Source organism: Ceratotherium simum, chromosome 5 (assembly GCF_057802395.1).
Source record: "Ceratotherium simum simum isolate JZ-2026a chromosome 5, ASM5780239v1, whole genome shotgun sequence".
In the NCBI taxonomy this organism is placed as follows: Eukaryota; Metazoa; Chordata; class Mammalia; order Perissodactyla; family Rhinocerotidae; genus Ceratotherium; species Ceratotherium simum.
Genome location: NC_141904.1, coordinates 50,169,533 through 50,194,885, shown reverse-complemented (window position 1 = coordinate 50,194,885; position 25,353 = coordinate 50,169,533). Strand labels below are relative to the sequence as shown.

The following is a 25,353-nucleotide window of genomic DNA, read 5'->3' as shown; positions in this document are numbered from 1 at the left end:
GGGCCCTGGTCCCCAAGGCAGATGGGCAGGTACGCCCCTCTTCCTGCACCCCCCACCCCTTCCATAGTCAGGTTCCCTGGGAACCCAGGGGGAAATAGAAGTGAGGGGCTTGATTGTCCTGTGAGGAAGGTGCTGCTGGCAATCATAAGCAGGGTCCTGGGACAAGGGTTGTTGAGAAGAAGACTTCAAATAATCTCCCAGCATCCCAGCCTTGCGGTAGCCAAAACCAGCCTTGAGTTACTCCCACCCTGCCCCATTGCTTTTCCTTCACTCCTGTTTGTTGCCACAAGTTGTCAATTAGGAAATAACTGTCAAGTGCCTTATAGAAGCTAGGGCTGGGGCACTCAGATTATCCTCCTACTTTGTGACCAGCTGGAGAGAAGCTGCTGGACAGTGCAGAACTCTGATAGGCCCACCCCTGGGTGCTTACAGATGCTGCAGCACACCAGGCCAGGGGAACAGCAAGTGCCTAGTCTGTGGTCCTAAGTTTGAGCTCCTGGAGGATGGGGCTTGATTTCTCTTCTAAGCCCAGGCCTGACCCTCAAAGGCTCCAGGGGTGCTGGACACATGAGAGAACTCGAGCTCCTAAGAGCGATCTGGTCCTAATGGACCTTGCAGACCAAGCCAGGGAATTTGATCTTTACTCTGGAGGCATGTTGGGGGAGGTGCATTAGAGGTTACTGGGAGAGAAGTGACTTGGTCAACCTGACATTTAGCATGGGGACTCTCATGCTGGATTTCTGTGGCAGCCTGGTGAGCTGCACTATGGCAGAGCAGAGGTCATGGCTGTAGGAAGAGCTGGAGCGGGCTGTGGGGGACACAAGCAGGACAGCATCCCCAGCAGGGCTGAGGTACCCCAGGGAAGGAGTAGGTTAGAGGAGGATGACCTGCCTAGCTTTGGCCACAGTTCTGGTGAGAAATTTGAAGGTGTCCAAGGCAGTGGGATGTGTAGGGCTGGAATGCTGAAAAAAGGCCCCAGTTGGAGACAGATATGGTACCACCTGGCAGAGGTGGTGACTGAAGCCAGAGAAGGAAATGTCCAAGGGAGTGAGAGGGAGGACAGAACTCAAGCCCCACTGCCCTGATGGAGGGAGGTGGCCTCTGGGGCTGTGCCCTAGGCTGTATGCCTGCCAGGAGGCTGGAGCCAGGGGCTTCAGAGGGCCACACACCTACTCATGAGCCTCCTGGGAGCTCCAGACACGCACCCATCCCCAACCTTGCTTCTACCTCCCCAGCAGCCTCTCCCAGCAAGCTTTGAGTGACCCCCTCACAGCAGGCAGCCCTTCCTTTGTTTTGGGGACCCCTCATGGTTCTGATGAGGTTTGCCTGAACGCCCTCTCAGCTGGGCCTCCAGTCTCCCCTAAAGGCTGGACCCACCTGTGTCTATGTCCATACTGTATGTGCCAGCTCTGCCCTGCTCTTACCCACCCTTGCTGTACAAGAGGTGAGGGTCTTGGGGGCAGGGGCTGCCTCTGTAATGAGATCATGTCTGGTTCTCTGCTGCCCTCCCTGTAGGACAGCTTCAAGGGGTGGGGGCTCCTGGGACAAGGCTGAGGAGACTGTGACCTTAGAAAAAGGTTCTGGGCCCCATGAGTCACAGCACTGTATCCCATGATAGGGGGAGAGGTCAGCGATAAAATGGGCTGTTCTATAGCTCCAGCCTTCTGGGCAATCAGAAACAGGCAGCATGGATGGTCCTCATTGCCCCCAGCTGTGGCCATACCAGAGCCCTCAGGCCCTGGAGGAGTGCAGGGGAGACAAGTTTAACAGAAGTGCCATCCCCATCTCTCCCCACTTAGCCCGTGGATTCCCAGGAGCAGCGAGGGGGCCAGGCATGTTGGAAAAGGCCCAGTGGCAGTAGTGAATATAGATGTACTTTCTGGGCTTCACAAAATTATCCAGGACTGGCAGAAAAATAAACAAGGGCCTGCTATTTTTTTTTTTTTTTGTGAGGAGGATCAGCCCTGAGCTAACATCCAATGCCAATCCTCCTCTTTTTTGCTAAGGAAGATTGGCCCTGGGCTAACATCCGTGCCCATCTTCCTCTACTTTATGTGGGACGCCGCCACAGCATGGCTTGACAAGCAGTGCATCGGTGCGCACCTGGGGTCTGAACCAACGAACCCCGGGGCCCCGAAGTGGAGCACGCACACTTAATCACTGCACCGCCGGGCTGGCCCTAGTCTGCTCTTTTTGAGAGTGTCTCTCTGCCTTGGTGTCACCCTCCTATAATGAACAGATATGCATATATAAAGACTCACCTTCTCAGGATAGTGTCCCTGAACTGGCGGGCCAGTTGAGGGAGATGGGTGGGAAGTCAGGCAGCTGAAGGGCAGAGGAGCGGTGCAAGGACAGTTATGAAGGTGGAAGCTACAGGTGGACCATGAGGACAGTGAGGAAACGAGGGAGAGGCCCAGGGTAACCCCTGGGCGTGGTGGTGATGATGGGTGGAAGGGGGTCTTCAAGAAGAGTAGATTGAAGGAGGGGACTCTGGTGGGCCAGAAAGAGGATGTGTGGGTATGGGGACCTGGCCTGGAAAGGACAGGCTCACTAGTGGGGGAGTAGGCAGGAGGGGGTGGATTCCTGAGGGATGAGCTGTCACTGTGGGTGGTCCCACCTTCCATGTATGGATAGCCCCCCCAAAGGCACAGCTGGATGGCATCTGCCTGGGAATGGTTCAGGGCATGGAAGAGGATGTGGGACGCTGGGATGGACACGTATGCATAAGCATGACACAGATTCTCTCCTCCTGGCTTCCCCCTCCAAAGTGGGGGTGGTCATTACTTGGATGCAGCCCAGTCGTGCCTTGCTTTCCCTGGGATGAGCCCAGAGCCCCTCATTTGCTGGGGGCTGCTCTGCCCCTCAAGGGGATTGGGTGGAGCACAGGAGACCCAACAGACAGGGATGGCTGAATCACAGGAGTGGCCGGCGGGACTCATGGCCTGAGGGCTTGTCTGGGCACCCCCATAGGGTGTGGGGTGAGTCATCTCCAGCTGCAGCCTTCCCCACCCCCCACCATCCTGCTGCCTCTTTGGCCCCCAGGAACCTATCTGAATTCCAGCCTCCAGCAGTCACTTTACTAGTCACTCTGTGTTTGACCAAAAGCAGCCAAGACCTCTGACCCTAGAAGGGTTTGGAGGGGGCTGCCTCAGCATCTGTCTGTAGAGAACCTTCTGGGGGATTCCTAGAAGCCACAGGAGGTGGGAGGCTTTACACTTAAGTGGAGTCAGATTATCTGTCCACGGGAGGGGTGGCGCGGGCGGCGACCTCTGGGACGGTGGGTGGGGGCGGGCCGCCTGAGTCCCCGCCCGCCGCTCCGCCCCCGGGATCAGGGACTTTTCTCTGTTGCGGCTGCGGGACTGCGGCGGCGGCTGGCGGCGGGAGCCGACGGACAGGCAGGCAAGATCGGGACTGCGGGTGGGGGAGCGCTGGGATCGGACCTGCTAAGGCCGCGGGGGCTGAGGGACAGAGGCAGATGTCCTGGCTAACCGTTTCCCCCACCCAGGATGAGGCTGCGGCTCCTGGTGGCCGCGCTCTACGCCGGGATCCTGACAGGGGTGCCCCGAGTACCGGCCCAGCAAAGGGAGAGAGGTGGGCACGGCAGGGAAGGAAGGACCCCGTCTAGGGCACTGCACCCTGTCACCCGCGGCTCCACCCGGCCTTCACCCTGGATCCCGCCCCCCACCACCCCACGCGCATTCCTCCTGACTCTCGCCAGATTCCCCAAACCCTCCGCTTTCCGCGCTGTCTCCCAAAACGCATCCTATCCTATTCGGACCCAAGTTCTGGCTCCCCAGATGAGCGCTGGGTCCCCTACCCTATTCACTCCGCGCTGGCCTCCTCAGTCCCAGGTCCACACTCCCGGGGGCGACTCTCCCTCCCCACCAATCCTCCCGGGACGCGTCTGCTCCGGGGGCCACCGCGGCTCACTCTAGGGTTTTCAGGCCCAAGCTGGCTTGTGCCGGCTTGCAAAGCAGATGTGGCCTGCTCCCCTACTCCAGTCCCTAGTTCCAGGGAACCACAGTGCTGGGAGAGGGGTGGGTGGGCTCCAAAAAAAGGTCGTGATCACTCCTCCCACCCCAGTGACCTGCACGCGCCTTTACGCCGCTGACATCGTGTTTCTACTTGACGGCTCCTCCTCCATCGGCCGCAGCAACTTCCGAGAAGTGCGCGGTTTCCTTGAGGGGCTGGTGCTGCCCTTTTCTGGGGCAGCCAGTGCGCAGGGTGTGCGCTTTGCTGCTGTGCAGTACAGCGATGACCCACGGTGAGTGGTGGCCCCCAGAGCTGGGGACCCAGAGATCCCATCCCACCAGGATTCCTCCGCCAGACAGGAGCAGAGAGCCCAAAAACCCCTAGGCTAGGCTTTAGGGAACCCAGAGATGCTCCCCCCTCCACCAGCCAGGACCTCCTCTGGAGACAGAAGCAGGGATCTCCTAGACAGGACAAGACAGGGGCTGTTTTTTCTGATCTGGAAATGGAGAGCCCAGGAGGGGGCCCAGGGGGCTCAGATGCCCTGTGCCTGCTTCACTCTCCATGTTCTAGCCTCCTGAGTCCTTCAGCCTCTCCATTCACCAGAGGGCCTCCTTGTCTGGCCAACATCCACCTCCCTACAACTGGGCCCTTCCTCCTACATTTTTTTTTTTTTTTTTTGTGAGCAAAAGTGGCCCTGAGCTAACACCTGTTGCCAATCTTCCTCTTTTTTGCTTGAGGAAGAGTGGCCCTGAGCTAATATCTGTGCCAATCTTCCTCTATATTTTCTATATGGGTCACCACCACGGCATGGCTTGATGAATGGTATAGGTTCCCGCCCAGGATCCAAACCTATGAACCCCGGGCCAGTGAAGCGGAGGGCACAAACTTAACCAGTACACCACCAGGCCGGCCCCCCTCCTACAATTTTTTAATTAACTAGACATCCAGACCCCCGAGGCTGGGAGCCCCAAGGGCTCCAGGCCTGCCTAGGCCCAGCCGCAGGCAGGACATAAAAGGGCACCTGAGGAGTTTAACCTGGGGGCTTCGGAGGTGGAGGGCAGAAATCATAGAACCAAGAGGACCCTCACGGGGGCCTGATACAACCCTCACCCCTGGAGCCTCTTGGAGGCGAGTGCCAGAAAAGGTCCTGGCGTCTAGCCTGTTGCCAATCCCCTTCCTCACAGGACAGAGTTTGGCCTGGATGCGCTTGGCTCAGGGGATGACGTGATCCATTCCATCCGTGAGCTCAGCTACAAGGGGGGCAACACGCGCACAGGGGCTGCAATTCTCCATGTGGCTGACCATGTCTTCCTGCCCCAGGTGGCCCGACCTGGTGTCCCCAAGGTGATCTTTCACCCTACCATACCTCCCAAAGTGAACCCAAGTGAAGTGTCTGAGGCAGCCCTGACTTGACCCCTGCGCCTGTCCCAGGTCTGCATCCTCATCACAGATGGGAAGTCCCAGGACCTGGTAGACACAGCTGCCCAGAGGCTGAAGGGGCAGGGAGTCAAGCTGTTTGCTGTGGGTGAGTACCGAGCTGGGGTGACAGTTCAGCTGGGGCAGGGACCAGTCACAAGGTGTGTTGGCAGCTGAGCCCTGATTGGGCATCACCTCAGGGATCAAGAATGCCGACCCCGAGGAGCTGAAGCGAGTGGCCTCACAGCCGACCAGCGATTTCTTCTTCTTCGTCAACGACTTCAGTATCTTGAGGACGCTCCTGCCTCTCGTTTCCCGGAGAGTGTGCACGACTGCTGGTGGTGTGCCTGTGACTCTGCCCCGTGAGTTCCTGCCCACACTGTATGCCCTGACCTGGACCTCTGACCCCGACCCCAACCCGGGAGTGCTGATTCTATCCCATGTGCTCCTGACACCAAGGTGGGGGTGCTGTCCTCTGAGCCTGCCCTGGAGGTGCTGAACCTATCCCATGTGCTCCTGACCCTTGACCCCAACACTGCCCCGTAAGTGCTGACCCCGATCCTCCTGCCTGGTGGCCTGATTCTCCCCTTTCTCAGCTGATGACTTGACTTCTGGGCCACGAGACCTGGTGCTGTCTGAGCCAGGCAGTCAATCCTTGCGAGTACAGTGGACGGCAGCCAGTGGCCCTGTGACTGGCTACAAGGTCCAGTACACTCCTCTGACAGGGCTGGGACAGCCCCTGCCAAACGAGCGGCGGGAGGTAAGGATGTCAGGAGTGGTAGGTGGAGGGCTGGGGACTTGGCTGGGCAAGATGAAGTGACTTCTGACCCTGGGCAGGTGAGCGTCCCAGCTGGTGAAACCAGCATGCAGCTGCAGGGTCTCCGGCCACTGACTGAGTACCAAGTGACTGTGGTTGCCCTCTACGCCAACAGCATTGGGGAGGCCGTGAGCGGGACAGCTCGGACCAGTGAGCAGTTCTGCTAACCTCTGACCCACTCACCTAGCCACCCACCCAAATAACCCCTCCCCACTCCTGACTCCACTAATCCCTGGTGGGACCTTCCCCCAGCTGCCCTGGAGGGGCCGGAGCTGACCATCCAGAACACCACAGCCCACAGCCTTCTGGTGGCCTGGCGGAGTGTACCAGGTGCCACTGGTTACCGTGTGACATGGCGGGTCCTCAGTGGTGAGTAAGAGGTGTGGGCTGGCGGGGGGTGGTCCCTGCACCTCAGACAGGATTGTAGAGTCTGAGTCTGCAAGGCCCTCTGACCCCTCTGTGCCCCCTGTGTAGGTGGGGCCTCACAGCAGCAGGAGCTGGGCCCTGGGCAGGGGTCAGTGTTGCTGCGTGACCTGGAGCCTGGCACGGACTATGAGGTGACCGTGAGCACCTTGCTTGGCCGTAGTGTGGGGTCTGCCACCTCCCTGACTGCCCGAACTGGTGAGAAGCCTGGGGGCTTTTTCAAGCTAGGTGGGCAGGCAGGCAGGGCACAGAGACCACTGACGTCCCAGGTGCCCTGGGCAGACACTTCTGTTGAGCAGACCCTGCGCCCGGTCATCCTGGGCCCCACATCCATCCTCCTTTCCTGGAACTTGGTCCCTGAGGCCCGTGGCTACCGGCTGGAGTGGCGGCGTGAGACTGGTCAGTGCCGGGGGAATGGGTGAGCACACAGGGTCAGGGCTTGGCTTCAGCTGGCCTGACACTGTCATCTTGCAGGCTTGGAGGTGCCACAGAAGGTGGTGCTACCCCCTGATGTGACCCGCTACCAGTTGGATGGGCTGCAGCCCAGCACTGAGTATCGCCTCACGCTCCACACTCTGCTGGAGGGCCGCGAGGTGGCCACGCCTGCCACTGTGGTCCCCACTGGTGAGGGCTCTGTGGGCCTGGCCAAGTGAGAGGGGAAGGGACAGGGGCCCCAGGCTGCCTCTCATGCTATGCTCTCCAACAGGGCCAGAGCTGCCCGTGGGCCCTGTGACAGACCTACAGGCAACCCAGCTGCCTGGGCAGCGGGTACGAGTGTCCTGGAGCCCAGTTCCCAGTGCCACTGAGTACCGCATCACTGTGCGCAGCACCCAGGGTGAGGTGGACACAGCCAGCACCCACACGCACACTAAAGTTCCAGCCGTCGGGGTCTGATTGCACCCTCATCCCATCTCCTTCCACTCTTGGGTCTCTACAGCCTCCTCCTTTCTCCTTGTTCATCCACCTCCAAAGATGACACTAAGCCCAGATCTGTCACAGGGCATCTGCCCCCTGCCCTGCCCCAGCCTGTCTCCTCACCTGGATCTCTCTCCACCCCCTGCCCCACACCTCTGTTCATGGCTTTCACTCTTATCCACAACCACAGGCTCAATGACCTGCCCTTCTATTACCCTAGCTGTAACCACTGTCCCTGCTGACCTCTCATCTGATGTCCCCATTCAATACTGGCCCCTGTCACCCCACATCACTGTCTATCAATGACATGTCAACTCACATCACTGTCTACTGACTTCTGTCATCCTACATCCCATGTCCCTGTCCACTGACCCCTATCATCCTGTGTCCCATTCATCACTGGCCTCTGTTATCCCATGTCACTTCCATCACTGACTCCTTTTTTCCCATATCCTCATCTCTCACCCTTTTCATCCCATGTCCCATCCCTCACTGACCATTTTCATCCTGTATCCCTGTCCGTCACTGACTGCCGTCGTCCCACATCCCTGTCTCTCACTGACCCCTGCCCGCCTACCCTGCCTTCTCCCTTAGGGGTTGAGCGGACCCTGGTGCTTCCCGGGAGTCAGACAGCCTTCGACTTGGATGACATCCGGGCTGGGCTCAGCTACACTGTGCGGGTGTCTGCTCGAGTGGGTACCCGTGAGGGTAGTGCCAGCGTTCTCACTGTCCACCGGGGTGAGCACTGCAGGAGGGTTCTGGGAGACAGCTGCCTGAATCACTCTGGTCCTGGTGTTGACCCCTGACCACTGTCTTTAACCCTCAGAGCCAGAAACCCCACTTGCCATCCCAGGGCTGCGGGTCGTGGCATCAGATGCAACGAGGGTGAGGGTGGCCTGGGGACCTGTTCCTGGAGCCAGTGGATTTCGGATTAGCTGGAGGGCAGACGATGGTCAGTGTGGGGTGTGTGGGAGGGTTGCTGAGGGGAACGATCAGGACTGGGGGACTAAGGGGGTAAGCAGGAGCCATGCCAACATTTCCCTCTGACCCTAGGTCCAGAGTCAAGCCAGACATTGCCCCCAGAATCTACTGCCACAGATATCATGGGGCTGCGGCCTGGAACCTCCTACCAGCTGGCTGTGTCAGCACTGCGAGGGAGAGAGGAGGGCCCCCCTGTGGTCATCGTGGCTCGAACTGGTCAGGGCCTCACCCAGCCCCTTGGATCTCTGCCTCCAGAGCCCCTTCTGACCCCCATGCCTCCCATCCCAGACCCTTGCTTCTCCCCAAAACTTCAGTCTCCCCCTTCAGATTCCCACTGCCTCCTCCCTCAGAGCCTCTGCTTCCCCCTTTAGTCTCCCTCTTAAGCCTCCGCCTTCTTCAGGTATCTATGCCTCTCCCCTAAGACCCCACTGTCTTTGCCCTTGGATTTCCACCACCTCATCTCTCAGACCCCTACTGCCTTTTCTCCTGGACCCGATTCTCCTCTTCAACTTACACTTTCTCCTTTGTCAGGCCCCCTCCCACTGCCTCCTAACACCTCTATCAGAACCCTACTGCCTTCTCTGTCAGACTCTCTTGTCTCTCAGATTCCTGTCACCTGCCACCTCAGATTCCCACTTTCCCCTCTGTCAGAACCCCCACTCCTTCCCCTATCTGACCTATTCACTACCTCCCCTATCAGATCTCTGCCTCCTGCTAGACTCCCATAGCTTTCCCCTATTAGATGGTCCGCCAATACCTCCCTCATCAGACTCTCCACTGCCTCTCCCCTCAGACACACTGGGCCCAGTGAGGACAGTCCATGTGACTCAGACCAGCAGCTCATCTGTCACCATCGCCTGGAACAGGGTTCCTGGTGCCACAGGATACAGGATCTCCTGGCACTCAGGCCACGGTGGGCACCAGTGGTTTTGGAAGGGACCAGAGGTTTTGGAGGGTCGTGGGGGGCAGGTGTGTGTGGAATGGAAGCTGGGAGTTTCTTAGGGGTTTAGGTGGGGCATCGGAGGGCAGAATGTGGCTAGTCTTGGAACTGCCTCCATCCTTGCTCTCAGGCCCAGAGAAATCCCAGTTGGTTTCTGGGGAGGCCACGGTGGCTCAGCTGGATGGGCTGGAGCCAGATACTGAGTACACAGTGCACGTGTTGCCCCATGTGGCTAGTGTGGATGGGACCCCTGCTTCTGTAGTTGTGAGGACTGGTGAGTAGACCCTGGCCAGCTGCCAACCACATCCCATTGGCTATCCCACCCTGCTCTGTATTCTTGACTGCTCCAGCTGCCCACTCCATCACTGCTCCATGACTCCTCTTCCCACACTGACGTACTCCACATTGACTAAGTGTCCACCCACAGTGACCCCCCCGGCTGCTCTACACTGCCCAATGCAAGGCACTGACCTCCTCCCTCTCAGGGGTTGCCTACACTGACCTGTCCACACTAACCTCACACTGACCCTCAGACCTCCCTCTATTGACCATGTCTGCACTGCCACCCTGTTCTCTGCCAGTCAGTCAGTGGCCCCAGACCCCTTACCCTGCCTCTGTCCCCAGACCCTGAGCCTGTGGGCAGTGTGTCGAAGCTGCAGATCCTCAATGCTTCCAGTGATGTTCTGCGGGTCACCTGGGTGGGGGTCACTGGAGCCACAGCCTACAGACTGGCCTGGGGCCGGAGCGAGGGTATGATTCCCTAACACCGACCTTGTCCTTCCTGGCTGGGATTGTCCCCTCTGGTTAGCCACCCCCACCCCTGACTATTGCCCTATGCTCGCCTGGCCAGGTGGCCCCACAAGACACCAGATGCTTCCAGGAAACACAGACTCCGCAGAAATACGTGGCCTCGAAGGGGGAGTCAGCTACTCCGTGCGCGTGACTGCACTTGTAGGGGACCGTGAGGGCGCACCTGTCTCCATTGTCGTCACCACGCGTAGGCGGAGCTTGGGCTGGGGCGAGCCTTGGATTGGTGGCCTGGATGGTGTAGGGGCGGGGTTTGTGCTCGGGATTGGAAAAGGGACCAGGGATTGGTAGTGAGCCTCTGGGATGGGGTATGAGGGGGTAGGAGGGATGAAGTCTGAGGTTGTCAGAGGGGCCGGTTGGGGGCGGGGCATGTTCCAGCGTTGGTCTGGGATTGGCGCAGGGACCAGTAGGGGCGGAGCCTCCCTGATTCTTGCGCTTTTTCTCAAGCTCCGGAGGCTCCGCCAGCCCTGGAGACCCTTCGCGTAGTGCAGAGAGGGAAGCACTCGCTCAGCCTGCGCTGGCAGCCGGTGCCCGGAGCACAAGGCTTCCGTCTGCGTTGGCGAGCCGATGGTGAGAGGTGCCCCTGGTAGGGACTTAGGGACCGGTGGGGGCGGGGCTGTGGGCGGGGTTGGTGAGGTGGGCGAGGTCAGTGTGAGTGGGCAGCGTCTGTCATTGGGGATCTTCAGGATCAGTGACCGTATGGGAGATCATCAATCGGGTCTGGTGAGTGAGATCAATGGGGGTCAGTCGGGCAGGGGCAGTAAAATGGGCAGAGTCAGTGAGAATGGGGAAGATCGATCAGGAGGGTGGAACCCAACACCAGGGTCAATCAGTGAGGCTGGTGGGGTCATCGTCAGTAAGGTACGTGGGGGTCAATAAGGTGGGTGGGTCCCTTAATACTGGTCTGTAGCATCCTCCCACACGCCTCTGACCCCCACCCTCCCAGCTGTCCCAGGTGGCCAGGAACAGTCTCGGGTCCTGGGGCCCGAGCTCAGCAGCTACGAGCTGGACGGGCTGGAGCCGGCGACCCCGTACCGCATGTGGCTGAGCGTCTTGGGGCCGGCTGGAGAAGGGCCCCCCCTGGAAGTGACTGCATACACTGGTGTGCTCTTCCCCCTACTGATGACCCACCCTGATTTTCTGCATCCCATGACCCTGAGTGACTCCTCCTGTAGCTCCCCTACCACTCCTGACCTTGAGATGATCCCAGCATGACCTCCCGTGACACTTTCTTCACTGAGATGAACCTGCCCCAGGATCTCCTTAGATGTCTCCCCTCTGAGTGCTCAGGACACAGAGTCTGATCCCTGGTCTTTGATTCCTCCTTCAGAGTCACCTCGTGTCCCAAGCACTGAACTGCGTGTGGTGGCCACCTCAGTCGACTCAGTGACTCTGGCCTGGACCCCAGTGTCTGGGGTGTCCAGCTACATCCTATCCTGGCGGCCACTCAGAGGCCCTGGCCAAGGTGAAGGGGAGAGGAGGGTTGGGGTGGGCTGGCAGTTGGGGCTCCATGGAGGGCCTCTTGTTTAACTGAGTTCTGTCCTCTGCAGAAATGCTTGGGGCCTCACAGACACTTCCGGGGATCTCGAGCTCCCAGCAGGTGACAGGACTAGAGCCCGGCATCTCCTACATTTTCTCCCTGACACCTGTCCGGGAGGGTATACAGGGTCCTGAGGCTTCTGTCACACAGAACCCAGGTATAGTGGGCACAGTGGGAGGGGCCTAAGGTAGCTAAGGTAGCTAGGTAAGGTAGCTACCTAAGGTAGCTAGATGGGCTGACCGCTTTAGTAACCCAGCCCCCTTCCTGCAGTGTGTCCCCATGGCCTGATGGATGTGGTGTTCCTGCTGCATGCCACTCGGGACAATGCTCATCGTGCAGAGGCTGTGAAGCGAGCCCTGGAGCATCTGGTGTTTGCGCTTGGGCCTCTTGGGCCACAGGCGGTCCAGGTTTGACCCCAGAGGCAGCCAGACCCCTACCTATCCCTGCCCTTCCCCACCCCAGGCTCCACACCAGCTACCATTTCCCTTCCCCACCATCAGTCTAGGCTTTCTTCCAGCCCTTCCCCAGACTCCAGATTGCCTCACCTGCTGGTTGGCTCCCTATTCTACCACTGACCTATTCTCTCTATTCACCGCTGACCCCCTGATAGTTCTGGTTAAGTCATACACCCCAGGCTCTATGTCAACCCCCAGGTTCTATGTCCCCCATCCCTGCTCTGTCATCCTTCTCAGGCTCTGTGTTCTCCCGACCCCAGGTTGGCCTCCTGTCCTACAGTCACCGGCCCTCCCCACTGTTCCCGCTGAACAGCTCCCATGACCCTGGCATCATCTTGCAGAAGATCCGCAACATCCCCTACATGGACCCGAGTGGGAACAACCTGGGTAGGGACTGCAGAGGACGTGGACTCTTGGGGCTGCCCCATTGGGAGCTCAGTGCCCCTGGATTCTGACATGTCCTTTCTCCCAGGGATAGCCGTGGTCACAGCTCACAGACACCTGATGGCACCAGATGCTCCCGGACGCCGCCAGCATGTGCCAGGGGTGATGGTTCTGCTAGTGGATGAGCCCTTGAGAGGTGACATCTTCAACCCTATCCGCGAGGCCCAGGCTGTTGGTGAGGAGCAGGGCTGGTAAGGATGGGGCCTGGGAATAGGGCTGGCCCCAGCAGGGTGTCATGCAGGCTGCTGGACTCCTCCTCAGGGCTCAAAGCCATGATGCTGGGCCTGGCGGGAGCCGACCCAGAGCAGCTGCGTCGCTTGGTGCCGGGCATGGACCCTGTCCAGACTTTCTTCGCCATGGATGATGGTCCAAGCTTGGACCGGGCAGTCAGTAGTCTAGCAACAGCCCTGTGTCAGACAGCTTTGGCCACCCAGGTTTGGAAGGGGCCTCTGGGGGGCTAGGTGGTGGAGAAGAGGGGAACTGAGGGCTCTTGGTGGAACTGCCTAGACTCAGGGAGTCCCTGTGTCCACAGCCACAGCCAGAGCCTTGCTTGGTGCATTGTCCAAAGGTAAATGTCCGGGGTTAAGAGGGTGGGTGAGGGCCACCCCTGGAGCTAGCCACTCTGACCTTTGCCCAACATGTCTTTCCCCAGGGCCAGAAGGGGGAACCTGGAGAGATGGTGAGTGGCCCTGATGAGGGGTAGAGAATGGGTTGGGGGTCAGTGGGGCAGGGGGAGGTTGGCAGCACAGGGCTCACTGATCACCCTTCCTAGGGCCTGAAGGGACAAGCTGGGCCTCCCGGCCCCCCCGGCCTCCCGGTGAGTTCCTCCCCACACCTGTGCTGTGCGCCCTAACTAGCGTATAGCCTCCTCACCTGCTGTATCCTCTCAGGGGAGGATCGGTGTTCCTGGCCCCCAGGGGCTCCCTGGAAGTACCATTGCAAAGGGCGAGAGGGTGAGTGTGGAGACTACTGAGGTTCCCCTAAAACACTCCTCAATGTTTCCTCAAGGTTTTTAGAAGAGAGAAGGAAAAAGGGGAGTTAGAACCACAGGGTATTCCCAGAAGCCTAAGTGGACATTATAAGCCACACCAGAGACTTTGGGGAAGGGTCTGAAGTAGAGGGGCCAGTGGGGTTTTGAGATCCCCTGGAGAGCCTGGGTGGAAGGTGTAAGTCCTAGAATCAGGGAAGGCCCTCCGCCTCATCACTGCCCTTGTGCCTGGGGTTAGGCTCCATTTGGCTTGAAGGGGCCACTTCTTTGCCCTACTGCTCCACCCACAACAGCCTGTGGGGTAAAGGAGTCCAGATGAAGACTAGTCTGGGCTCCTCCACAAACCAGGGGCACTGAGGGAGGGTCCCTTCCTGCCCTGACCTCTTTGCTTCCTTAGGGCTTTCCTGGGGCAGATGGGCCTCCAGGCAGCCCTGGCCGCCCTGGGACTCCTGGAACCCCTGGCCTAAAGGTGAGCAAGCCTTGCCCTTGCAGGTCATATGATGGGACACTTTGCTTGAGTGGTGGGGTGGTCTGACTAGTCTGACTCTGGCCTTCATTTACAGGGCTCCCCAGGGTTGCCTGGCCCTCGTGGAGAACCGGTAAGTTGTTCTCCCTTCTTTGCTTTCCCAGCGTCTTCCCAAAGTTCTTTCTGCAGGGTGAGGACCTGGGGTGGTGGGGCAGTGTTGGCCCATGGGGGCCCACCCTGCGATGCACCTGAGACCAAGCATCACCCTTTGCTATGTTTTGTCCTAGGGAGAACGAGGGCCTCGAGGCCCGAAGGGGGAGCCGGTAGGTGAAGGGGAGAGGGAGGGAGCCAGGATGTCCCAGGGAGGAGCACGGTTGCCCCAGGCCAGACACCATACAGGGCTTAAGGCATGATAAGGACTAGCTGGGGCACCTCTAGGGGCTTCTCCCACCTCAAGGCTCCCATACCCTGAATCCCGCCCACTGCTCTCTGTCCCTGCAGGGAGAGCCTGGACCAGTCAGGGAAGGTGAGGGCCCAGGGCTTCCTGGGCAGAAAGGCGACCTTGGACCTCCGGTAAGTTCTAGGGTATGTGGGGGCAAGTGATGTGTGATGGGGGAACCAATGGGGTGGGGGGAGTAGGGGTCCATGGGGTTGTACTTTATACTTTGTCTCGTCCATTAGGGCCCCCCTGGATCTCGTGGCCCATTGGGGGACCCAGGACCCCGTGGTCCCCCAGGACTTCCTGGAACAGCAGTGAAGGTGACAGCATGACCATCATAAGGTCTCATCACCTCCGTGTGATCCAGTGACCTGGGGACCCCATTTGAACCCCTACAACCCCTATTGGTCGTTCTGAACCTGTGTGACCCTCTGACCCCCCCATGACTCCTCAGTTCCTCCATGACTTTTGTAATCCAATTTGATTCCGTGACCCTCATTCTTCCTGCTATCTTGGGGAGTGGAGGTGTGGTCCAGGGTCATGGGGTCATGTTCTGTCTTTTAGGGTGACAAAGGTGATCGTGGGGAACGGGTAAGTGAGGGGCAAGGTACACTGGGGGTGGCTTGGGGTCTGGATCCTGCTAGCCATCCCCTAACCTGCTATTCTTTCCCAGGGCCCCCCTGGACCAGGTGATGGTGCCACTGCTCCAGGGGAGCCTGGGCTGCCGGTGAGGGAGTCTTGAGGCTTTGCTGGGGACCCTGGGGACCATGCTCAGGAATGTGGCTGGAGGGGCTGAGGGCTCTACAGGGGCAGTGGGTACGTGCTGGGCCTCACAGTTTGGGGCTCACATTTTTTACTCACTTCCTCCTAGGGTCTTCCTGGAAGCCCTGGACCCCAAGGCCCAGTTGGCCCCTCTGGAGAGAAAGGAGAAAAGGTAGGAGACCTGACCTGTTGATGTCCTAGTTCTGGGGCAGAGGGCTCTGGGTGCTGGGGGGCAGGGCCTCCCCTGGGTCTTCCACACATCTGTTTCTCCTTCAGGGTGACTGTGAAGATGGAGCCCCAGGTCTCCCAGGACAACCTGGGATGCCCGGTGAGCGGGTGAGTGTAGGGGCCAGGGGTTCTGAGTGTGGTGGGCATAGCTTCAGCCCTGACCCTCAGCCATCAACCCTCTACTCCTTATACCCAAACCCAAATCTCTGAACCCCTTCCAGGGCCTACGGGGACCTCCTGGAAACGTTGGCCCCAAAGTAAGTGCCGTTTTGGGAGGGGTCGGGTATGAGGGGTGACACACTGGGACCCCTATAAGATTATGTGGGATGGGAAGATCAGGAGATCAGGGTTTCCTCCAGGTCAGAGGTTGTGGTTTCAGAGGTGGGAGGGTTGGAGTTTGAAACACCTTGTCTGGAGTTTGACAGTCAAGGCCCCTCTCCTATCTCTTTCCCCTCAGGGTGACCGAGGACTGACAGGGGCTGTGGGTGAGACTGGAAAGAAGGTAAGTGCAGCCTGGGGGGCTCTCAGGGCCTAGGAGGATCTGGGACCAGACTCAGCTCAGACCCATTCTGTTCCATCAGGGTGAACGTGGATCCCCTGGCCCAGTGGGACCCCAGGTGAGCCCACTGACCCCAATGCCAGTGCCAGCTGACCTGGGCTCTGTGCCCCCTCTTGGTTCTGACTTCTCGCCCTTGATCTCCGCTGCCCCTGCCCCTCCACCCCTCCTCACATGACTCCTGATCTCTGCTGATGCAGGCTCTAACCCTCAACCCCAGGGACCCACTTTTAGCTTTCTGACCCTGCTGAACCTTGACTTCCACTGACCTGGTTTCTATCCCCGAGTTTGACCTCTGCCGACCTAAATCCTGATCTTCTGTGACCCCTCTCTAGCCCCCACCCCAATTAGCCCTTGTTTGCCATAATCCCCTGCCCCCACCCACCTGGACCAGGATTTCTGTTCCTCTTCCCCAGGGGCTGCCCGGAGTTGCTGGACGTCCTGGAGCCGAGGGTCCTGAAGTGAGTCTGTGACTGTGCTGGCACCAGGAGGGGGCTTTCATGTGTTCCTCCCCATCCTGAGCTCACACTTTCTCCACATGCAGGGGCCACCAGGACCCACTGGCCGCCGAGGAGAGAAGGTGGGTCATGGGCTTGGGGCCAGTCCCCCCTGGTGCCAGGGATGCTGGCAGGTGGGACACTGGAACCTTGGGCTCCTATCCCTGTCCCTATCCTTTCTCCACAGGGGGAGCCTGGTCGTCCTGGGGACCCTGCAGGGGTGAGTAAAGGGAGGATGGGGCTCTGAGCACTGTGTGGCCCCTTGAGCAGTGACCCACCTGTAAACCCGTGTTCCAGGCTGTGACATCATACCCTTGGGACCCTGGGTAGGCTCAGAGTTCTGTGACTCTCCTTATGCGGTAACGCACCTCCTGACTCCTGGCTGTGATCCTGTGACCCCATCACTACCATACAGGTCATGAGCTCTGCGTAACCTCTGCCCTGCTTCCAGCAGTGACCCTGTGACCTCTGGGCAGACTGAGCTCTGCGACTTCCAGTTCTATATAACCTCAACCCCAACCAAGGCTGTATGATCCCCAGGAAGGGCCAAACTGTGTCTGTCCTATTTGTTTTCAGGGACCTGCTGGTGCCGGACCCAAAGGAGAGAAGGTAAGTATATAAGTCTGGTGAGAGTGAAGGGAGGCTGTTACAGGGTTGAGGTCAAGGTCATAGGGCCTGCCTCTGGGCCTGCCTGGAGGCCCCTGGAAGTCATGAGGGTTGTGGCATGATTGCTGGGTGGTGGGGGTCATGGAGCCTGGGGCTGGCGCTAATGGTCTTTGTCACCTCCAGGGAGATGTGGGGCCCCCTGGGCCCAGAGGAGCCCCTGGAGTCAACGGGGAGCAGGTGAGTGAAGGGAAAGTGTTTAGGGGGTAGGGCAGGTGAAGGTCGTGCCCCTCTGACTTCTGATCCTTCCACCGCCAGGGCCTACCCGGTTTGGTTCTTCCTGGAGACCCTGGCCCTAAAGGAGACCCTGGACTCAGGGTAAATAAATGTGGGGATGGGGAGTGTGACAGAAGGGATGAGGTGGTGCCTGGGAGCCCCAACTAAGTCCTGTTCCCCCTCCCCATACCCTGCAGGGTCCCATTGGCCTCACTGGCAGAGCAGGATCCCCAGTGAGTACCTGTGACCTTGGGTAACATCAAGATTTCTAGGGTCACCTTCCCTCAAGGGCTAGCTGCTACGTGCAGCCTCACTCTTGCCTCCTCCACAGGGTGACTCAGGGGCTCCTGGAGAGAAGGGAGACCCTGGGCGGCCTGGCCCCCCAGGACCTGTCGGCCCCCGAGGACGAGACGTAAGAGGGCTGGATTCCAGGAGTCCCAGGGGAGAGGGGAGTAGGGTGTGGCCAGCCTCACTGGAGGTCTTGGGACCAGAGCTGACTCTCATGTCTCACAGGGTGAAGTTGGAGAGAAAGGTGATGAGGGCCCCCCGGTGAGACTCCTTTCCACTGTGGTTTCTGATCTTTTACCCTTGAACTATGATCCTGGTGGGCTGGGGGCTCCACCAGGTCATCCAGTCCATGCCCCTGCCTCCTGTCCAGTTGGTGCCCAGGCCCTTTTCAGCCCCCACTCCCTGAGTTAGTTTGAGCCTAACTCACCTGCTCAACTTGGCTTTCTCTCCATCACCAGGGTGACCCAGGTTTGCCTGGAAAAGCTGGCGAGCGTGGCCTTCGGGTGAGGCTTGGCCGGGAGAAGTAGGGGGTGATGGGAAAACCTATAGGAGGTGGGCATGAAGGTGATAGGAGACTCTGAGGGGGAGAAAGGGTGACAGGAAGGCTGGAGGGAGGTGATGGGAGATCGTGCAGGGAGGCCTGTGGTGATGGGAAACTCTGGCTTGGTTTTCAGGGTGATGGGGAACCTGGGGCAGTATAGGGATCACAGGGGAACCTGCAAAATCTCAGACCATCTGCTCTTCCCAGGGGGTACCTGGAGCTCGGGGGCCTGTGGGTGAGAAGGGAGACCAGGGAGATCCTGGAGAAGATGGACGAAATGTGAGTCCTAACCTATGACCCCTGACCCTTACCTCAACTTCAACCCCCAACAACCAATTCCCAACTCCTGATCCTGCTACCCCAACCCTGCAATGCCAAACCCTCACAATCCTCATTTCCTGTGACCCCTTCATCACAACCCTAAAGGCCACCAGAATTCCCAGGAGTCCTTAGGGTGCTTCCAAAGCTCCCTGAAACTTCTGCCTATCCTCAGTGACCCTGACCCTCTGACTTTCTGCAGGGAAGCCCTGGACCACCTGGACCCAAGGGTGACCGTGGGGAGCCAGTGAGTAGTGCTGGTGTTCTGGGCTCGGGAGGGATGGAGATTTACGGTGCTTGATCTGGTTGGCGCCCACCTAAGGGGCATGGAGGTCAAGGTGGGGAGCACTGATGGCCACCTCAGGCCTGACCTGCCTTCTAGGGGTTGGCATTGGGGTGCTGCAGGGAATCTGGGAGCAGAGTTGAACCTGGGGCAAACCTGAGCCATGCCCTGGGACCTCAGGGCTTCTGTTGACTATAATTATTTCCTTTCCCAGGGTCCCCCAGGACCCCCTGGACGGCCGGTAATGGTTGAGCTGGGTCTGGTCCCCTATCTTCTCCCTTACCTACCCCTGTTGGCTCTACACTGTGTCCCCTCATCCCTTCCACTGATTCCCACTTCCCCCACTGCCCCCTGATATCTTCACTGATCCTATAGCCCCCATTGGCCCCATCTCCCCTCACTAACTCCACTTCCCCTCATTGGATCATTCTTCTTACTGGTCATTCCCCACAACAGGTAGACACAGGACTTGGAGCCAGAGAGAAGGTATCAGGGCCTGCGGGTAGAGCGAAGCTGTGAGCAGAGGAAGGCACCCCTGTGCCCCCAGGACAGGTTCTGCCTTGGGCATGCCTGTGGCCCCACTGCTGTTCCCTCAACAAGCTTGTCTCTGCCACAGGGAGAGCCTGGGGACCGTGGGCAGGAGGGTCCTCGAGGACCCAAGGGTGACCCCGGCCCCCCTGGAGCCTCTGGGGAGAGGGTGAGTGTGGTTGGTCCCGTGGGGAGGTGTGGGCCTGGGAAAGCCTGCTCTGATTTCTTCCTCCTCCCCTCCTCAGGGCCTCGCTGGACTTCGGGGGCCCCCAGGCCCACAGGTGAGTGATGCACTTTGCCCCTTCAGTCAAATCTCATCTTGCCTTCACCTCTCACTGAGCTTGTTCCCTCCAGGGGGACCCAGGGGTCCGAGGCCCAGCAGGAGAAAAGGTGAGAGGGTACAGAGGTTTTTCGACTGTGAACCTGGGCTCTCAGATCCATCTCATCCTTTGAGGCCTCTTACCACTCTGTTTCCTCAGGGTGACCGGGGCCCCCCTGGTCTGGATGGCCGCAGTGGGCTAGATGGGAAACCAGGAGCTCCTGGCCCCCCTGGGCTGCAAGTGAGTCATGGTGGTCACTGCCTGGTCACGCCCCTTCCCTTGCCCCTTCACATGACCCCAGTCTCACCTGGGTCTTCTTGGTCTTGAGCTCTAGGGCCAGGTGGGTTATCTGTGTCTTCTGGAACCCTGCTGGGTGGGGGATGTTACTGCCTTGCAGGCCTTGGGTTCACGGGAACTAGTGGCTCTGTCAGCGGGCGGTGCCCCTGATCCATGACCACTGCGGACTCCCTGACTTTGAGTCTCTCCTCAGGGTGCTGCAGGCAAAGCTGGGGACCCAGGGAGAGACGTAAGTAAGGGGAGACGTTAGGGTGGAGGATGGCTCAGGGGTCCAGCGTAAACTGCAGGCAGCTCGTCATAGTCACAGCATCAATGGGAATAGAAGGAGTTGGCCCAGCCCTGTCCTTGGCAGGGGTCCCAGTCCTTGGCGGGCAGGTTTTAGTAGAGTCCTACTTTCTGGCCTTCTCTGCCTTGGGGGCCTTAATAGGTCCCCAAGTCCTGGGGGTTATTCCCTTGGGAGTTTCAGCAGGGGTCCTCCTAACCCATGGGGTCTCTGCCTCAGGGGATCTCAGTGGCACCTCCCAATTCTGGGGGTCTCTACACTGGAGGAGGATCTTAGTGGGGTCTTCCCAGTCCACAGATGTGTCCCAGGGGATATGTCAGTGGCCCTCTCAATCCTAGCAAAGACTTTTTCCAGGGGCTTCCGGGCCTCCGAGGAGAACAGGGCCCCCCTGGCCTCCCTGGCCCCCCTGGAGCACTGGTGAGTCTCGGCTTTCATGGTACTCTTTTGCCCTCTTACTGCCCTCACCCCAGCCCTGACTTCTGAGTGATGATCTGTTCCCACAGGGAAAGCCAGGCGAGGATGGCAAGCCTGGCCTGAATGGGAAAAACGTGAGTGTCCAGGGCAGACACGGCAAACCACTGAGAAACACCGGCAAATGTCCACAGCCCAGATGTGCAGATACATATGGGGCACGCATGCAGACACATGCCAAGACATGCCAACAGCCATGGACCTAACCCAGACATGCAGATACATCCTGAAATACACGTCCACGTGCACCCACAGGCAGCCTCGCAGACACAGTGAGTTAGGTGGACATGCTGACTTGTGCCAGATGGGCCACCTGTTAAAATAACCCATAGCCACAGGCACAGATGAAGAGCCATGGACACAGATTGAGAGGTGCAGACACACTGGTGTGAAGCCACATTCAGGGACACTTGGAGACATGCTGACACACAAACACCTCCACCCAGCCTCAGATACATGCTAAGACATGGACCCAGGGCCACATGTGGACCTGTGTTGAGACCTGATGAGACGCACATCCAAGGCTCTGACCTGTGACACATGCTGGGACACACTGACACATGCATGTATATCCACAGTCACTCACATACATATGGCCACACATATTGAGATACACACAAGACTTACAGACAGATACGAAGATGCACAGACAATTTTCAAGGCACCAGGGTCATGCAGACACGTCCGCCCTGTGTATACATGTATAAGCCCATGCCCACATGCAGACACAGGTCAAGATGTGCAGACAGACTGAGACACCTACCAAGTGTCACCTACCGGGACACACAGAGCCATGCACAAGTGCACATGCTAATACACACACACCCAGGACATGTGGACACTCACCAACCCAGAGATGCATTGATGTGGAGTTATATCTAGAAAGCCAGAGACAGGGGCCGGCCCCGTGGCTTAGCGGTTAAGTGCACGCGCTCTGCTGCTGGTGGCCCGGGTTCAGATCCTGGGTGCACACTGACGTACTGCTTCTCTGGCCATGCTGAGGCCACGTCCCACATACAGCAACTAGAAGGATGTGCAGCTATGCCATACAACTATCTACTGGGGCTTTGGGGGAAAAATAAATAAACAAATAAAATTATTTAAAAAAAAAAGAAAGCCAGAGACAGGAGGACATGTGCAGTCATGTGTGGAGGTGAGCAGACGCACGCAGGCACACCCTCAGACGTGCAACAGCTCACTCAGACAGTCACAGGCTACACTCCAGGACACACACAGGCTTGGAGCTACAGGCACATACGGTCAAGACAGTCTCTGAAGCCAGACGCCAGTGAATGTCTGGGCTGATGTGAGTCCTCTGTCCGCAGGGAGAGCCTGGGGACCCTGGAGAAGACGGGAGGAAGGTAAAGCACCTCACTGGGAGTCTGCTCTAGCCTCAGATTGGGGCCATGTCTGAAGCACCCTTGTCTTCCTTAGGGAGAGAAGGGAGATTCAGGAGCCCCTGGGAGACAAGTGAGTGCTGGAGTCTTCTGCAACCTCTGACCTCTGACCCTGACCCTGTGATATATGGCTCTACTCCTTTCTGGAGTCTCAGGTTGAATCCTCCACAGGGTGACGATGGCCCCAAGGGTGAGCGTGGAGCTCCTGGTAGCCCTGGACTCCAGGGCCCCCCAGGCCTCCCAGGGCAGATTGGCCCTTCCAGCCAGGTGAGTGGCTAGCGTAGTTCTAGGACTTGGGAGCAACAGGGAACAGCAAAATGTTTGCACCGGACACCCTTCTGGGATGCTGTGATCCTATGTGACCCCTTTGTGTTCTGTCATATATCAGGGTTTTCCAGGTGTTCCAGGAAGTGTGGGCCCCAAGGTGAGTGTGCATGTGTTGGGGAGGGGGTATGGTGAGGGGCTGGCCAGGGCTGGGGCATTTCCTCCACCTGATGGTTCTTTGTTCTCAGGGTGACCGTGGGGAGAGTGGACCCAAAGGGGAACAGGTGAGGCTCCCACCTTTTTCACATGCCCAAGTAGCCATAGTACCCACATATGCACACACACACCCCACAAACTGGGTCCAGCAGCTTTTCTCTTGGTGTCCCTAGGGCCTCCCCGGAGAGCGTGGCCTGAGAGGAGAACCTGGGAGTGTGGCGGTGAGTGAATCTTTGAGCCAGGTCCTTGACTTTTATTTGCCTGCCTTTAGGGGCCACCTCTCTATTCCCTTCCCCTTGCCGTGAGGCCCCACGGATTCTGGGCTTGGCCCCCTGCCTTATTGGGATTCCTGTAACCTACACTCAGTAATGTGGGCAATGGGGACATGCCAGGGAGGGGCTCCCAGTGGCTCAAGCTGCCTCAACCAAGGGCTAAAGAGTCCTCTGGGCATGAGGCCTGGGGAAGAGGGCATGGAGGCTGTTTCTGGGGGCAGTGTGGGGCAGAGGCAGGGCCTTCTCTGCTGGCAGCCCCTCACCTAGCTTGTATCCCCAGAATGTGGAGCGGTTGCTGGAAAATATTGGCATCAAGGTAGGTTGTTTGGGGGATGGGTGTGGGAGCTGGTGGAGGCCCCACGGCGCGAGTAGTGCCTGCAGGGCCGGGCTAGGGCATGGGTGGCTGCAGTAACGGGCCCTGTTCCTCTGACCCCTCACTCTCACTCAGACGTCTGCCCTGCGGGAGATTGTGGAGACCTGGGATGAGAGCTCCGGCAGCTTTCTGCCTGTACCTGAACGGCGTCGCGGCCCCAAGGGGGAGCCAGGCGAACGGGGCCCCCCAGGCAAGGAGGTATGTTTTGGCTGCTCAGTCGGGGGTGCCCTGTGGAGGGTGTGGTTGTACAGCCAACAGCATTCACTCTTCTGCTCCTCCAGGGCCCTATCGGCTTTTCTGGAGACCGCGGGCCGAAGGGAGATCGTGGAGACCCCGGCCCTCAGGGGCCACCTGGCCTGGCCCTTGGAGAGAGGGGCCCCCCTGGACCTCCTGGTCTTGCCGGGGAGCCTGGAAAGCCTGGTATTCCTGGGCTCCCAGGCCCGGCTGGGAGTGTGGGGGAGGCAGGAAGGCCAGGAGAGAGGGTGAGCCTGGGGGCTGGCTGGGTGAGCCAGGGAAGTGGGGTCAGGAGGAGCTGGACTCCCCACCCTACTGTTTGCACTTCAGGGAGAACGGGGAGAGAAAGGAGAACGTGGAGAACAGGTGAGCTGGGATGGAGCTGCATGGGGCGGGCCTGCCTGGGGGCCCTGCTGGGGCAGCCACCCCATTTCCTTCTTTTCTGCAGGGCAGAGATGGCCCTCCTGGCTTCCCTGGACCCCCCGGCCCTCCTGGCCCCAAGGTGATCACCCCAGCCCTGCCCTAGGCCTGTGACTGCTGTCACCAGGAGGCCACCATTAGCTTGAGCCCCAGAAACTCCATGTGGTGTCTCTGACCCTACAACCCTCTGGGACCCTGTGATCTGGATGACCCCTCCATGCCTCTGTGACAGACACATCTCTACCCTGTGACCTTGTGCTTGTAGGTGGCCGTGGACGAGACAGGTCCTGGACTGTTTGGAGAACAAGGACCCCCTGGACTCAAGGGAGCTAAGGTCAGTGTGTGGGATCAACCTGGGGGCTATCCCCTGCCATGGTACCGAGGCCTGGCTTGACGTATTGTCCCCACAGGGGGAGCCAGGCAGTGACGGCGAACGAGGCCCCAAAGGAGACAGGGTGAGGCCTCCCACCCCACCAGGTTTCCCCTCCTCTATGGGAACATTCTGGGGGTAGTGTATATGTGGGCACGTGGCAGTTATTGGGGGCTCAGGGCACCGCATTCCATTTGTAGGGTATGCCAGGCATCAAGGGAGACCAGGGAGAGCCTGGACAGAGGGGTCGTGATGGCAGCCCGGTGAGTCCTTGCCCCACGGGCCACATGTGTGCAAGCACATGGCCCTTACTTGTGTTGTCTGGACTGGAGTCTGTACTGCCTGGGACTGTCTGGGGGAAGCTGGGCTGGGGGAACAAGGACACTGTGGCCTTAACCTGGCTCTCTCCAGGGTCTACCAGGAGAGCGCGGTGTGGCTGGGCCTGAAGGGAAGCCGGTGAGTGGTGCCAGGAACAACCTGGCATGGGTTCTGAGGGACAGCTGCCCTCTGCTGTATGCTGGCTGCTGTATGCACATGTCACCAGTGACCAGTGACAGGCGAGTTGTGCCTGTGTGCCCAGGAGTGAGTGTAGAAACCCATGAGAGGCAGTCCATGGGTATGGGGTGATCTGTGCCTGTGGGGCTAGGGGTGCGAAAGTGGTTGCCCCAGGAAAAGGCCTCCAGAAGGCAGGAACAGGCCCAAGGGAGGCCCAGATTGAGGCTCAGCAGCCCCCTTCTCTATCTAGGGTCTGCAAGGTCTGAGGGGGGCCCCTGGCCCAGAGGTGAGTACCCCAGAATCCTCACCCCTCACACCCCCATCTGTGCCCGACCCCCAAAATGGGCAGTACTGCCCCAGTTTCCCTGGTGGGATGAGACTGGATCTTCCTCATCAGACTTTTTTCTCTCTCCTACAGGGTGGCCGTGGAGACCCTGGACCATCTGGTGCCCCGGTAA

The 25,353-nt window shown here is 59.0% G+C and overlaps 1 protein-coding gene across 3 annotated transcripts in view; it reads left to right on the top strand.

The window, feature by feature from the left end:
- The first annotated feature begins 3,435 nt into the window (after positions 1–3,435).
- COL7A1 (collagen type VII alpha 1 chain) overlaps positions 3,436–25,353 on the top strand; it is a 32,055-nt gene continuing 10,137 nt past the window's right edge. For 2 of the 3 annotated variants that reach the window (XM_087430935.1, XM_087430934.1), the window contains exons 1-80: positions 3,436–3,591; positions 4,084–4,264; positions 5,157–5,316; positions 5,404–5,497; positions 5,589–5,750; positions 5,985–6,148; positions 6,226–6,355; positions 6,458–6,574; positions 6,680–7,027; positions 7,103–7,252; positions 7,335–7,463; positions 8,138–8,281; positions 8,370–8,495; positions 8,597–8,740; positions 9,318–9,437; positions 9,595–9,738; positions 10,089–10,214; positions 10,315–10,461; positions 10,719–10,841; positions 11,218–11,373; positions 11,602–11,736; positions 11,822–11,968; positions 12,082–12,218; positions 12,527–12,653; positions 12,739–12,885; positions 12,972–13,144; positions 13,243–13,278; positions 13,363–13,389; positions 13,483–13,527; positions 13,601–13,663; positions 14,096–14,167; positions 14,262–14,297; positions 14,452–14,487; positions 14,666–14,737; positions 14,846–14,923; positions 15,168–15,194; positions 15,277–15,330; positions 15,475–15,537; positions 15,642–15,701; positions 15,815–15,850; positions 16,051–16,095; positions 16,175–16,210; positions 16,566–16,610; positions 16,694–16,729; positions 16,834–16,866; positions 17,223–17,255; positions 17,436–17,489; positions 17,568–17,627; positions 17,723–17,758; positions 17,857–17,937; positions 18,039–18,074; positions 18,272–18,316; positions 18,562–18,633; positions 18,875–18,919; positions 19,170–19,196; positions 19,412–19,441; positions 19,572–19,652; positions 19,729–19,764; positions 19,838–19,873; positions 19,963–20,043; positions 20,294–20,329; positions 20,738–20,800; positions 20,887–20,931; positions 22,180–22,215; positions 22,289–22,324; positions 22,423–22,518; positions 22,640–22,675; positions 22,764–22,799; positions 22,905–22,952; positions 23,284–23,319; positions 23,452–23,574; positions 23,658–23,858; positions 23,941–23,976; positions 24,059–24,112; positions 24,296–24,364; positions 24,441–24,485; positions 24,601–24,663; positions 24,812–24,856; positions 25,146–25,181; positions 25,314–25,349. In XM_087430935.1, coding sequence (XP_087287061.1) covers positions 3,507–3,591; positions 4,084–4,264; positions 5,157–5,316; positions 5,404–5,497; positions 5,589–5,750; positions 5,985–6,148; positions 6,226–6,355; positions 6,458–6,574; positions 6,680–7,027; positions 7,103–7,252; positions 7,335–7,463; positions 8,138–8,281; positions 8,370–8,495; positions 8,597–8,740; positions 9,318–9,437; positions 9,595–9,738; positions 10,089–10,214; positions 10,315–10,461; positions 10,719–10,841; positions 11,218–11,373; positions 11,602–11,736; positions 11,822–11,968; positions 12,082–12,218; positions 12,527–12,653; positions 12,739–12,885; positions 12,972–13,144; positions 13,243–13,278; positions 13,363–13,389; positions 13,483–13,527; positions 13,601–13,663; positions 14,096–14,167; positions 14,262–14,297; positions 14,452–14,487; positions 14,666–14,737; positions 14,846–14,923; positions 15,168–15,194; positions 15,277–15,330; positions 15,475–15,537; positions 15,642–15,701; positions 15,815–15,850; positions 16,051–16,095; positions 16,175–16,210; positions 16,566–16,610; positions 16,694–16,729; positions 16,834–16,866; positions 17,223–17,255; positions 17,436–17,489; positions 17,568–17,627; positions 17,723–17,758; positions 17,857–17,937; positions 18,039–18,074; positions 18,272–18,316; positions 18,562–18,633; positions 18,875–18,919; positions 19,170–19,196; positions 19,412–19,441; positions 19,572–19,652; positions 19,729–19,764; positions 19,838–19,873; positions 19,963–20,043; positions 20,294–20,329; positions 20,738–20,800; positions 20,887–20,931; positions 22,180–22,215; positions 22,289–22,324; positions 22,423–22,518; positions 22,640–22,675; positions 22,764–22,799; positions 22,905–22,952; positions 23,284–23,319; positions 23,452–23,574; positions 23,658–23,858; positions 23,941–23,976; positions 24,059–24,112; positions 24,296–24,364; positions 24,441–24,485; positions 24,601–24,663; positions 24,812–24,856; positions 25,146–25,181; positions 25,314–25,349 — 6,645 coding nt within the window. In that variant the 5' untranslated portion in view covers positions 3,436–3,506. The remainder of the gene's footprint in view (positions 3,592–4,083; positions 4,265–5,156; positions 5,317–5,403; positions 5,498–5,588; positions 5,751–5,984; positions 6,149–6,225; positions 6,356–6,457; positions 6,575–6,679; positions 7,028–7,102; positions 7,253–7,334; positions 7,464–8,137; positions 8,282–8,369; positions 8,496–8,596; positions 8,741–9,317; positions 9,438–9,594; positions 9,739–10,088; positions 10,215–10,314; positions 10,462–10,718; positions 10,842–11,217; positions 11,374–11,601; positions 11,737–11,821; positions 11,969–12,081; positions 12,219–12,526; positions 12,654–12,738; positions 12,886–12,971; positions 13,145–13,242; positions 13,279–13,362; positions 13,390–13,482; positions 13,528–13,600; positions 13,664–14,095; positions 14,168–14,261; positions 14,298–14,451; positions 14,488–14,665; positions 14,738–14,845; positions 14,924–15,167; positions 15,195–15,276; positions 15,331–15,474; positions 15,538–15,641; positions 15,702–15,814; positions 15,851–16,050; positions 16,096–16,174; positions 16,211–16,565; positions 16,611–16,693; positions 16,730–16,833; positions 16,867–17,222; positions 17,256–17,435; positions 17,490–17,567; positions 17,628–17,722; positions 17,759–17,856; positions 17,938–18,038; positions 18,075–18,271; positions 18,317–18,561; positions 18,634–18,874; positions 18,920–19,169; positions 19,197–19,411; positions 19,442–19,571; positions 19,653–19,728; positions 19,765–19,837; positions 19,874–19,962; positions 20,044–20,293; positions 20,330–20,737; positions 20,801–20,886; positions 20,932–22,179; positions 22,216–22,288; positions 22,325–22,422; positions 22,519–22,639; positions 22,676–22,763; positions 22,800–22,904; positions 22,953–23,283; positions 23,320–23,451; positions 23,575–23,657; positions 23,859–23,940; positions 23,977–24,058; positions 24,113–24,295; positions 24,365–24,440; positions 24,486–24,600; positions 24,664–24,811; positions 24,857–25,145; positions 25,182–25,313; positions 25,350–25,353) is intronic. The other variant, XM_087430936.1, reaches the window with a different exon arrangement.